The 12,916-nt window shown below is 37.3% G+C and overlaps 1 protein-coding gene across 2 annotated transcripts in view; it reads right to left on the reverse strand.

The window, feature by feature from the left end:
- The window catches only part of PLCB1 (phospholipase C beta 1), a 731,149-nt gene that overhangs the window by 182,283 nt on the left and 535,950 nt on the right, over positions 1-12,916 (reverse strand). For both annotated transcript variants that reach the window (XM_047771691.1, XM_047771692.1), the window contains exon 10: positions 9,630-9,776. In XM_047771691.1, coding sequence (XP_047627647.1) covers positions 9,630-9,776 — 147 coding nt within the window. The remainder of the gene's footprint in view (positions 1-9,629; positions 9,777-12,916) is intronic.

The raw sequence follows: 12,916 nt of genomic DNA on the forward strand, positions 1-12,916 counted from the left end.
GAGTTCAAGAGTTTGAGTAGTTCTCAGTCTTTCTTCTGCCTCACCTAACCAGAAGGTAGTGGCACAACTGGAAATGTAATTGTGGCTCCATAGCAGTGACTGGGAAGAGTGAATAGCAGGAGGAGAGCATTGTAGCAACAACAATAACTTATGCTTACAACATGCCAGTTGTAGTTCTTTGGACTTTACATATGTTACTACATTTAATCTTCACAAAAATCTGTATTATTTTTAAATACCCTTAGCTTCAGTAAGGAAGTTGCCATGGACTTTTAAGCTAGATAAGGTTTAATGATAGATTGAAGGGGAACACACTAGAATGTTCTGTCATGAAAGATTCAAACAGCTTCCAGAAACATTTCTTTGGATTCCTTGTGATTATCATTCAAAGAATAAATAGAAGGAATTTGATGTACATTTTGAATGCTGATAAGTTAAGGTTTTGAAAGACATGGTAAGGCATGGTATTGCGTTTGTGAGATGGAAATGATTCTGGGGGGTACAAAGCCCTGAAGAATGGGAGGGTGTGTGTATGTGTATGTCTCTGTGTGTGTGCATCTGTGTTGTGTTTACTGTCCAGCATTGAAGCCCAACAGAATTCCTCTAAGGTAAATTTATTCATTCTTAAAACGAATAATCTGCATCAGAAATAGAAATCTCTCAAAGAAAGCATTAAAAACTCACATTTATCCATAATTGTCCTATTGCTTAGAAAGCATATTAGATTTTCTTGTGTGTTTTCCTCCACTTATGGAAATTTTTTTCCAAATATGTGCATTAATATTCTCCATTATCCTTTTCTGCCTAGTCTCAAAGCTGGTTTATTTTTCTTCCCTAAAATTCCTAAGCCCTCACTATTATATCTCGTCCATCCATTACATTTCCATTTGATTAGATGCAATAAATAGAGCTTCTAGGGCCGGGGGATTGCTGTGAGTTGGGATTAATGATATGGCATGAGTCACTCAACCATGGTTGTTTCTGAAACTAGTATCTGACATCATCTCTGCTTGGCTGCGAACATCCTTTGGAGTACATTCCAAGGCCATGATTGAACTTTGGAGCTGAAGCTCCATTTCACATTAATTCATAATACTGCCCCAAGTTACAGCGCTGCAACTTCTCACTTGACTGCATTCATTTGGGGCAGCTGGCTATATTCACTTGAGCTTTGTCTTAGATTACCCAAGGCATCCATGGAAGGAAGAGACCAGAAAACTGAAAATAACAATCCCTCTATTAACACAGGCTTCTGAGAAATTTCTTGTCTTGCAGAGGGTGAAGATTAATTGCCTATATTTATACTTATCATGACTTACTGTCTTCTTTTCCACCTCCAGGGTAAGAAGGTTCCAGAATGTGACACATTTGTTAATTCAGTGGCTTTCTTCAGTAAATACTGTCTCCATGGAGGTGGGGGCCATTTCTCCTTGCTCTCAATGTTGAGATGTGAGCCACTCAGGTCACATAATCCAACAGTGACATTTGAGGGAACTGTCCAAACTATAGCAGATGTGTTGTTCATCCTGACCATGTCTTGGGCCATAAGTTTGATGTGATCTCTCTCCTCTACGTTATCTGCCTGCTGCCCCCATGTGACCATGAAGTTTTTTCGAACATAGATCCAACAGCTATGGGATGGCTTTGTGAGAAAGTGAGAAAACAACTTCAAGCACATGCCTTATACCACTAGGGTCTGTGCACATTCTCAAACACATTCTCTATGGGAGACAAAATCTTGCTTGCTTCAGATGCAAAAATTACACAAGACGTGTTCTCCTTATCCTCACCTTCTAGGTAGGGAGACAAATACAGATAAAGGAGAAGGTTCTCATGTGACAGGGAGTTTAAACCCTATTATACTTCTAGTTTTTCTTTCTTTCTCTTTTTCCTTGCCAACAGAATATTGTTTAGGTTCTAATATACTTCAGGGTCCCCTCGCCAGCCCTGGGGCAAATCTGAATTCTTCTCAACCAGTTACAGTAGTTCTGTGACCCTGTTAATGCTTATTGCAGTCACTAATGTATGGTGTCACTCTAGGCTACATCTAATAGGGCATAAGGGAAAGTCCACTGGGTGGGGTGGGGGAAACAAAGGGCCACAAGACAGGCTTCCCCTGGGCCACCAGTGGATCTTACTTCCTAAAGGGTCAGTGCTTGGGGTGGACAATCATCTTGAAACCATAAGAGGAGCACAAAGATGAAAAGCATCTGGGTCCCCAATGACATCAATGAATTCCTGATTTAACCACCCTTCAGCTACTCTGCTCCTGGACTTGTTTCTGAGTGAGGTAATAAATTCCTAAAGTTTAAGCCACTAAGTAATAATTCTCTTACGTACAGACCAAAATACTCCAGCTATTTCAACTTACTTTTTTTTTTTTTTTGGTCTTTTGTCCTCTTTAGGGCCGCACCCACAGCATATGGAGGTTCCCAGGCTAGGGGTTGAATCAGAGCTGTAGCTGCTGCCCTACATCACAGCCACAGCAACTCAGGATCTGAGCCACATCCTCAACCTACACTACAGTTCACACTGGATCCTTTACCCACTGAGTGAGGCCAGGGATTGAATCCACATCCTCATGGATACTAGTTGGGTTCGTTAACCACTGAGCGACAACAGGAACTCCTCAACTTACTTTCAGTTTATAAATGAAGAAATAAAGGCTTAGAAGAGTTATTTGACTTAAAGGTAAATTTAGACTTGGTCTGTTTATTTGCTCAGCTTAACTTCTTTCCATTCTACCTCAAACTTTCATAGGTCTGTCTGGTAGTGCTTTACACCAAAAATAAATTATGAAAGGTTACATAGGCTGAGGACTAAATGAGTAGAAGAGATATAAAGGGAAGGAGTGATACTAAGCGTGAGTTGTAGTGAATGACTGATGAGGATAAAATTATACCTTAAAGGTTAAAACTACACCAGTTTTAGAACTTTGCAGTCAAGAATGTACACCTGAGGAGAAGAGGGGAATAATCAGTTTAATTCATCAGAGGGATAACTCAAATGTCTAGCTAAGGTTTTATTTCCCAAGCTGAATAAAAATGTTAATTATTCAGAGATATGTCACTTTGCTTTCCCTGAGTTTATGCAGCCATTATCTCCCAAATGGTTTGGAGGATGGGGAAGATGCATGAAGAGCTGAGAAAGTGTAGGTTGAAATGAATGCACCCTGTTTAGTCCTGAGAGAATCTTGTTTTGAGTCATAAATGTAGGTTCGTCAAGGGAAAACAATAATTTAAACCATAATCACCACTTGATGTACTGCCAAGTTTATCCAAAACCCTAGAAAATGACCACTGTAATTAAAACTCAACTCATTCTTTGCATATATTTCTCTAAGTGATTTGATTTGATTTTTCCTTCTGGGTGTCTTGATGGTCAACAAAGGGGCAATAATGAGCAGAGAAGTAGACATATTAGACATCATAATGCTTTGCTAAATTGATTGGTTTTTATACTGTATATTTAATTTTTACAGTTCCTTTGAATGCTCCAAAGAAAACACTCCAAATATTGAAATTCTCCTTACACTGGCATTTCTCAGGAATAGTAGTTTTCCTTTTTCTTCTTCCTCTTTTTCCTTTTGAGGGCCACACCTGCAGCATATGGAAGTTCCCAGGCTAGAGCTGCAACTGCCAACCTACGCCATAGCCACAGAAACACCAGATCCAAGCCACAGCTATGACCTTCACTAAAGATTGTGGCAACACCAGATAATTTACCCACTGAGTGAGGCCAAGAATCAAACACACATCCTCCTGGATACTGGTTTTTAACCCACTGAGCCATAGTGGGAATTCCAGGAATACTAGTTCTTAAAATGTTCCAAGGATAGAAGTAGGGTGGTCATGGTGAGGGGAGGAGGGTCATAACGTCAGTGATTGTGAATCTGTACATACTGCAGTAGGTGCCAACCTTTGCTGTAGCTAGCATTTTATTTATTATGTATGTATTTTTATGTCCACACCTGTGGCATGTGGCGATTCCAAGGCCAAGGATTGAATCAGAGCCGCAGCTGCAATTTATGGCAGATCCTTTAACCCACTGCACCTGGGCCCAGGATTGAACCCACACCTCCACAGTGACTGGGGCCACTGCAGTTGGATTCTTAACCCACTGTACCATACCAGGAACTTCATAACAAGCATTTTTAAAAACTCACTTGAATAGGAAAACCTTCCTTTTTCCACAACACAACCTTTCCATGAAATAATGTTTCTATAGAAAATGTTCCTACTTGTTCTGGAATTGCTTGTAAAGTAAAAAGTTGAACTATGAATTCTATTGGGTTATAAATTAATTTTATAAAATTCTTTTTTTTTCTTGCCTTTTTTAGGGCTGCACCTGCAGTATATGGAAGTTCCCAGGCTAGGGGCTGAATTGGAGTTGAGCCACTGGTCTACACCACAAACACAGCAACAACTGCACATCTGAGCCTCATCTTCGACCTACACCACAGCTTGCGGAAATGCTGGAGCCGCAACCCACTGAGCAGGACCTCATGGATACTAGTTGGGTCCGTTACCACTGCGCCACTAGGGGATCTCCCCTTATTATATTATTATTATTTTTTTTATTGTGGCAAGCTTTATTTATTTTAAAAATGATTTTTTTATTCATTAGAAAGACTCATTTATTTTTCTGAAATAAACTTTAAGAGATACATGCATCTTAATTGGCTCTGGGAAGACTGAATTTCTACATTATAGGTATTTATATTTACCTAAGTCTCTGAGAGGATAGTTTTTAGTTTAGGTTTGTTTCTAATTTTAAAAAGGACGCTAATCATTATCATATGAAGTAAAACCAAATTTTACCTATTAGTCACAGGAGAATTTCAGACAAAACATTAAGAGCCTATATTAGAACTTATATGTCATTTTAAAGTTAACTATATGGAATTCTCTTTCATTCCCCTGCAGAGAGACTACTTCCAGGAGAAGGCAATATTGTGAGAATGGGGATTTACATAATGCAAACCATGGTATGATAATACGTGGCTCAGAAAATTGAGGACAAGTGAGAAATTAAAAAAAAAAACCCTGAAGATCAGAATATGATCTAACATAATTTTAAAAATTGAATATTTGAAAATATGTGAATTGTATACTACTATAAATTTTAAAGTTGGGGAGAGGGTTGGTTTACTCAGAAATCATTTATATCAGATGGTGGTGATATGAAATAATTGTACAGAAATCTGGAGACAGTTATTTGAATTCTTTCTTCAACAAAAAAGTAGAGATCCTTTTCTTTTTTGGTAGCTGAAAGCTCCACTTTCTGAAAACTACTGGCCATTAACATGCTAACACCCCAAACCAAACAGACACAAAGAGCTAAATTCTCTACACATATGTCCTTACCAAGTTGATTGGTATATGTTAAATGTTATATAGTTATATGTCCTACCAAAAGAAAGGGTAAATGACTCAATAAAATTAATTGTACCAAAAATCCTTAGGAAAATGCTTGGGGGGGGGGCAAAAAACAAAACAAAACTGAATATTATCCTGTAGTTATATTGTTTATATTGATATTGAACACTTTTCTTGGAGCTCTTATTGTGTTTCAGTAAAGCAAATGAGTAATTATATATAATGTTCTAGGTATCAAGATTGATAAAGGAAGCACAGCTTATTCTTAAATCAAGAATTTAAATTGGAAGATAGGAATAGAAATATTTACATAAACTCATGTGCCTTGACACAAGAAAAAAATGTATCTTTTCTTTCTTTGTTCACTGCAATGGTCCAGAAACAATATTCCATAGCAAGGGTTCAAATTTCTGTTACCCATATACATATTTTTTGACACTAAAAGGAACAAGGGGTCCTTAGGGGAAAAGTCTTATTCCATGTGTGGTGCAGAGGGAAACAAGGTGAGCCTGGAAGATTTTATGTGCCAGAAAGTAAGAACATTTTTGAAGATCAATGGGTCATGTCGAGAGGACAGAGAAGCCAACATAAAAAATGTTTCCACTGACCAAAGCTGAGACAATTTGAACATCAAAAGGGGAGTAGTGGTTGTGCTTGAGTGAATCTGTGTAAACTCAGAAAATATTAAATCCATCATGATATGCAGAAAGAGAAAAATTAATTATATTCTGAAAGGAAATAAAAAGAATAGAATGTATACCCAGTCGGTCTTGTCGTTCAGTGGTTTTGGTATCACTGCCTCATATATTATATGGCAAATAATTTAGATAGTAATGGATGTAAATATATTCATTTTTGGATTTATAAAGGGCTATTGGTAAAATTACCGCCAATTGTGACTTCCAGATGGATGAAATAACATAAAATGTCCAAGATTTAACGGAACATGCATTTAAGTTTTTTTTAAGAATTTTGTGGTCCTAAGTATATGATAAATGCAACATTCAATCTTGTGTCGAAGTCTTTAGAGTTATATTTACTAGGCTCTTATCAAGTCAAAGATCTAGATTCAACTTGAGGTTCAATAGACCTCTTCAAATTTGAGTGAAGAAAAAGATTACATCTTTAACTCAAACCACTATTTGCAATTTAACATTCTCTTCAATTATGAACGTAGGTCACAAATCAACATAGTACTAGCAGGATTGTGACTCTGTCACCAACAGAAATCACTGATATTTTCGTAACATATTTCATTTGTTGCAAATATAACGTATTATTTATACAAATTTTAAAATTGCGTTAATAAAATATATGAGATTTTATTACAGATTTGTTTTTTAAAATTTGATAAAAATATTTCAATGGAATTTATTTCATTTTTTAAAAATTTTGCCACACCTGAGGCATGTGCAAGTTTCAGGGCCAGGGACTGAAACTGAGCCACAGCAGTGACAAAGCCAGATCCTTAATTGCAAGGACACCAGGGAACTCCTGTTTCCTCTTAAATATTATGTACATTATTTTATGCATTTAACATTCTTAGAAGGGTCCATAGCCTTCACCAGACTGCCAAATAGGTCAATGATACCAAATAAGATTAAGGATTTCTGAGAAGGAAAAAAATCCTTTACAAAGGCTCATCAATTTGAATGGGTGATGAAAAATTTTTGAAATAAGCCTAAAAAACTGAATCTGAGAAAATGAGCTAAGTGGACACTCTCCTCTTGAAGTTATGAAACTTGTAATAATTTTAAAACAGGGCTAAAAATATTCTCTGAAGTTTCTCCCATTGGGAGCTGTGGTCTGTGTCCCCTTCCTTTAAAGCTGGTTTGTGACTTTTTTTTTTTTTTTTGACAAATAAAGAAAGAAGTGACAGTACAGAACTTCACAAGTTAAGGGCAAAAGGCAATTAAGCTTCTTCCATGTTCATGGGACACTTGTTCTTACAGCTATAAGCTGCCATGTAAGAAGTCTACCTATCCTGGGACCGCCATGCTGTGAGGAAGCCCAAGCCACATTGGGAGGCCTCTTGTAGCAATCAGGTAAGAAGTCCTAACTGAGCTCAGATGTTGGGTCATTCCAGGCCAAGTGCTAGACAAATTGGAAGAAAAGCCTTCAGATGACTCCAACACTCAAGGCATTCTGCGCCCCCCCCGACCCCGCCCCCATCATTCAGTTCCCAGATGAAGCCCAAGACCCCAGTGAACAGAAACAAGCCATCCACCCTGTGTCTTTTCTGAATCCTTGAGATACAGAATATGGATCAACATAAAATGGTGGCTATTTTCTGCCACTAAGTTTTGGCATGATTGGTTATGTAGCAAGAGATGACCAGAATAATATATTGAAAGAAAACAAGCCACATATAGCCTGAGAGCCATCCACTTTTCACGAAGAACATGCAAGGTGGCAGTTCAACTGACTATAGAATGTAGAATATATGATACCGACTAGATGGTCTCAGATCCTATGGGCATCCTGAGATTGCCCATTCCTGCTGTCCAGGGGCCACATTGCTGTCTTTGTCCAAGAGTCATTTCTATTCTAAGCTATTTTTCACCAAGTGAAGGATACAGCCCAAAGCTAGATTTGATGCCAACATAATATACACTTATGCTGAGAGAAATGGCTCCCCTTAAGGAATTCTGAAGAAAGAATTGGTTATTTGCCAGATTGTCAAACCCTGTCAAATTCTCTTGGACACTCATGAATATCTAGTGCCAGGATCTCCCTGCCATTATGTGCATGACATTGCTGGTCTGTCCTGCAACATAAACCATAACATCTCTCAGCAATTGGTCATGAGCACAGCAAAACCTCCCCCAAGGCATTGCAAGCATGCCTTACAAATATCAAATGAGACCCTTGACTTCGGTATATATGCATCTTAAGATCTGGCTATCTTATATTCATTTGGGTGATGGACTGTGTGAAGCAAAGGAGAGATATGGTTTTTAAAGGACTTTTTTTTTAACCAGTAGATTTTTTTTTACTAAGTTTTTCCAAGGCTGATAATCAGAGAGTATTCTGCAAGAAATATATTTAGATTATAAAAACATTTGTAGCTTGTTGAAACCTGTATTTATTAAATTTTTTTTTTTTTTTTGGAATTCCCGTCATGGCTTAGTGGTTAATGAACCAGACTAGGATCCATGAGGATGCAGATTCGATCCCTGGCCTTGCTCAGTGGGTTAAGGATCTGGCGTTGCCATGAGCTGTGGTGTAGGTCGCAGACGTGTCTCGGATCCTGTGTTGCTGTGGCTGTGGCTGTGGCCAGCGGCTACAGCTCCGATTCAAACCCTAGCCTGGGAACCTCCATATGCCTTGGGTGCAGCCCTAAAAAAAAAAAAATTTTTTTTTTTTCAGCTCCATCCATGGCATATGGAAGTTCCTAGGCCAGGGCTCAAATCCAAGCCACAGCTAGGGCAATACGAGATCCTTTAACCCACTGCATGGGGCCAGGGATGGAAACCACGCATCCCAGTGACCCAAGCTGATGCAATCAGATTCTTAACCTACTGCACCACAGCAGGAACTCTGTATTTATTAAAAATTTCAATTCTAAGCTATGTTGAGATAATATATATTATGTACAGTTTTAATATTTTTTCTACTTAACAACACAGAGCTATTTTTACCTCCTTTGTTATAATATTTACAACAAAATACATGTTGTCACTCACAGGGAAACTTTTTTATTTCTAAAGCTTGTTACACTTTGAGCAAAATTATTATTTTTAATTCACCTTTTGGTAAATACAGAAGCTCCCAGGCCAGGGATCAAACTTGAGCCATAGAAGTAAACTGGAGCCACAGTAGTGACAAAACCAGATGCTTTAACTCCTAGGCCACCAGGGAACATTGTGAGCACAGTTAATTTGCCTTGAGCAGAAGTTATTCAGGGATTCAGAACTTTGCTGTAGATGAAAAGGGTCCAGAGGACTACGATCGTTAAATGTCTTGAAGTCCACTGAAGAATGAAATCAGTTACACACAAACTCCACTGGTCTGAAGATACCAGACATAGGTATATTTTAGCAGACTTGAAAACCTAGGAAGAGATATTTTGTGAAGATATAATATTGCTGACTGTAGGCAGAGCCTCTGGTGGTGGAACTCCTGCTCTCAGAGCCTTTTCAGAGGAAGTGAAAGAAAAATGCACCTTCTTTTCTGAGCAAGATTAAGCAGAAGTTAGTGAAATTTGGTGAGACTGGACAAAGTAGTTGTCAAAGAACTATGAATTCATACCTGTGAGGTAGGTGTTGTGTGAGGAATTAATGAAATAGTGAGAAAGGGGCTGAGACATATCTTCATTCAAATCCAGTTTCTCAGGTGAAACGACTCCATTTTCTTCTCCACTCAGATAGCGCATAAACCCATCCACTGATATCTGTCCTGGAGGAAATGAAGAGTTAAGAAGAATGTGAATATTATTTTTTATGGGTTTCTGGTATCATATTGCTTAAACAATTTTTTTTTTCCCAGAAAACTCTGGTAGCATCCAAAATGGAAGACAGTAGCCTCAACTGCAATTTAACGTGGATAAATAAACAGTAGTCTAGGATCATGCTATTATATTCCAATTGTCTCCAAATGCCAGAACTAATAGAAAAAAAATGTAGTTGCATGACTCTCACAGACTTTCAGATGATTTAAACACCTAAACACTAATCTCCTACTTTTAAATATAAGTATGGCTATCAATTTTATGCATGGACACCAAAATGTTATTAGTGCTTATTTCTCAGTGATAGAATTAGGGGTGAATTTCCCAATATTATATTATCAATATATGTTATTTTTATAATAAAAAGTTATTCACAAGGGGTTTTATTATTTAAAATGAAGTGAAAATATTTTCATATAATGATCTTTTTGTCTGAAACAGAAAGTAATGATGACTTTGAGGAATAAAAAAATCAAATGCTCATAAAAATGAAGGTCTTTACATTTTTAATTTAGAATGATTATTCAAATGGGAAAGCATGTGACTCATACTTAATTTAATTTAGTCAGATTCTATTTAGAGTTTTTCTTTTGTTGTAAGCTTTCTGGGGTGACTAATGCTAAATACTCAGATAATTATCATTATTAAAGTATGTTTATATAATAGCTAAAGAGGGCCCATAGTCACAATTTTGGTTTATCATCAGTTTATTTCTTCAACCTTAAAAATCAAAGCCTCAAAAAACAAAGAAACGAACTCAACCACCAGTGCAATCATGCATAGCAAAGATCTTGCCAATAAATGTTGGAGGGCAGTATTTCTTTCTCCTTGCTGCAAAAATTTTGTATTAATGTAAAAGTATGTGTTCATGGAAGAAAAAGTAAGAAATGAGATGAGCAGAAAGGAAAACTGAAACTTTTCTGAACATGCCTAACTTCCTTCAGAGGTAATTACTATTAAAATCTTGCTGTAGGAGTTCCCATCGTGGCTCAGTGGTTAACGAATCCAACGAGGAACCATGAGGTTTTGGGTTTGATCCCTGCCCTTGCTCAGTGGGTTAAGGATCTGGCATTACCGTGAGCTGTGGTGTAGGTTGCAGAGGCGGCTGGGATCCTGAGTTGCTGTGGCTCTGGTGTAGGCTGGCGGCTACAGCTCCGATTGGACCCCTAGCCTGGGAACCTCCATATGCCGTGGGAGCAGCCCAAGAAATGGCAAAAAAGACAAAAAAAAAAATGACAATAAAATAAAATCTTGCTGTATATGCTTCCAAAAAAAAAATGTGTGTATGTGTCTGTGTGTAATTCTTTCATGAAGATGCAATCATATATATGTATATGATTTAGTAACCTTTGTATTAACTGACTATATTATGAATACTGTCATATAATATTTATATTTTATACATTATAGAATATATAACCATAACATGGCTAAGTAATATTCCATTATCTTTATAGTTGTTTCTCATTTTTCACTAATATAAATAACATTGTAATGAATATTCTGGAGGTTGAACCTTTGTACAAACTTTTAATTATTTCCTTAGAAGGAGTTCCCCAAAACAGAATTGCTGGTTCATAGTTTATGCATATTTTTAAGGCTTTTAGTATATATAACCAATTTGGTTTCTGTCAAAGTTCTAGCAATTTACTCTTTCACCAATGGTTTGCCTTCTCTTCAGTCCTATGCCAAACACATAGGTAAAGACATGATATCTAATAATTATAATTTTTATTAATTTGAATATTAGTCATTCTTGAATAGTAAGAGAGATGTTATCTGTAAATGGAAAAGTTAACACTACTTACTACAGTGTGAATCATTTTTTTTATATCCAGTAAATTTCTTGAAATAATTGATGAGTACTTTCCCTAATTCTGGAAACATTATAGCTAAATCACCTTGATTACCTTCCAGGAATAAATAAACACAAGGAGAAAGAAATTTGGTTATTCGTGTTGGATGAGTGGAGCTGTTTTATAAAAAGAAAAATCGTCCTAGACAGACTTAAATAGGAACAATGATTTTTACTGTAAACACCTTATAAATCAACTCTAACATATACCTTGATAATTTCAATAGTGATGAAAGGAAATAGTCCTAAGACTGCCTCTTGCATTAGAAATGAGAAATACGGAGTTCCCATTGTGGCTCAGTGGTTAATGAACCCGACTAGCATCCATGAGGACACAGGTTCGATCCCTGGCTTTGCTCAGTGGGTTAAGGATCTGGCTTTGCCGTGTGCTGTGGTGTAGGTTGTAGATGCAGCTCAGATTCCTTGTTGCTGTGGCACTGGCACAGGACTGTGGCTACAGCTTGATTCGACCCCTAGCCTCGGAACCTCCATATGCTACCTGTGCGGCCCTAAAAGACAAAAAAAAAAAAAAAAAGAGAGAGAAATGAGAAATAGGACATAAAGTTCCACATACTGGTATGTCTGTGTGACCAATTTTTAATAGATGTCGTAGTTTATACCAAATATCTGTCACCTACCAAGGTGATCATTCCAGTAATGCTGCCATCAATGAGAACACGTTGGTGACTGCCTTAGGAGCCTTCCTTTGAAATTCACTTAAGGTAAAATGCATTGATCCTTTCAGACTGGTTTCAATTTTTGCAAACAAACCAAAGTCAATCCCACTTCAGGCCAAAGCTATTAAAATAGATAGCTTCAAAAATATTTTGGAGCATTAAACATTTAGAGGAAAAATTAAAAAAAAAAAACCAAAAAACAAAAAGCTAATTTCTTCCTAGACTTCCTTTTTCCTGTGACAAGTTCATTCCTGCCGGCTTCTTCTCAAACCACAGTCCATTCCTCCCTCCTCTTTCCTTTCCTTTCCCCCTCCTATCTTTCAGTCACTTAAAAATATATTGAACATCTGCCATGTGATGAATATACAGAAAAATAAAGCAAAGTTCAGCCTCTGCCTTTAAATAACTCATAATCTGAAAGAAGACAGTTCACACTATGAACAGCAGGCAGGAGTTTCGCCAAAGCAGGATGCATGTATTTACCTATCTCTGTCATCCTTGGAATCTACCATGATTTGCTGCATACAGTAGGTGTAAAAACAGTGCTTAATTTTGA

The sequence above is a fragment of the Phacochoerus africanus genome, chromosome 3 (genome assembly GCF_016906955.1).
Source record: "Phacochoerus africanus isolate WHEZ1 chromosome 3, ROS_Pafr_v1, whole genome shotgun sequence".
NCBI lineage: Eukaryota > Metazoa > Chordata > Mammalia > Artiodactyla > Suidae > Phacochoerus > Phacochoerus africanus.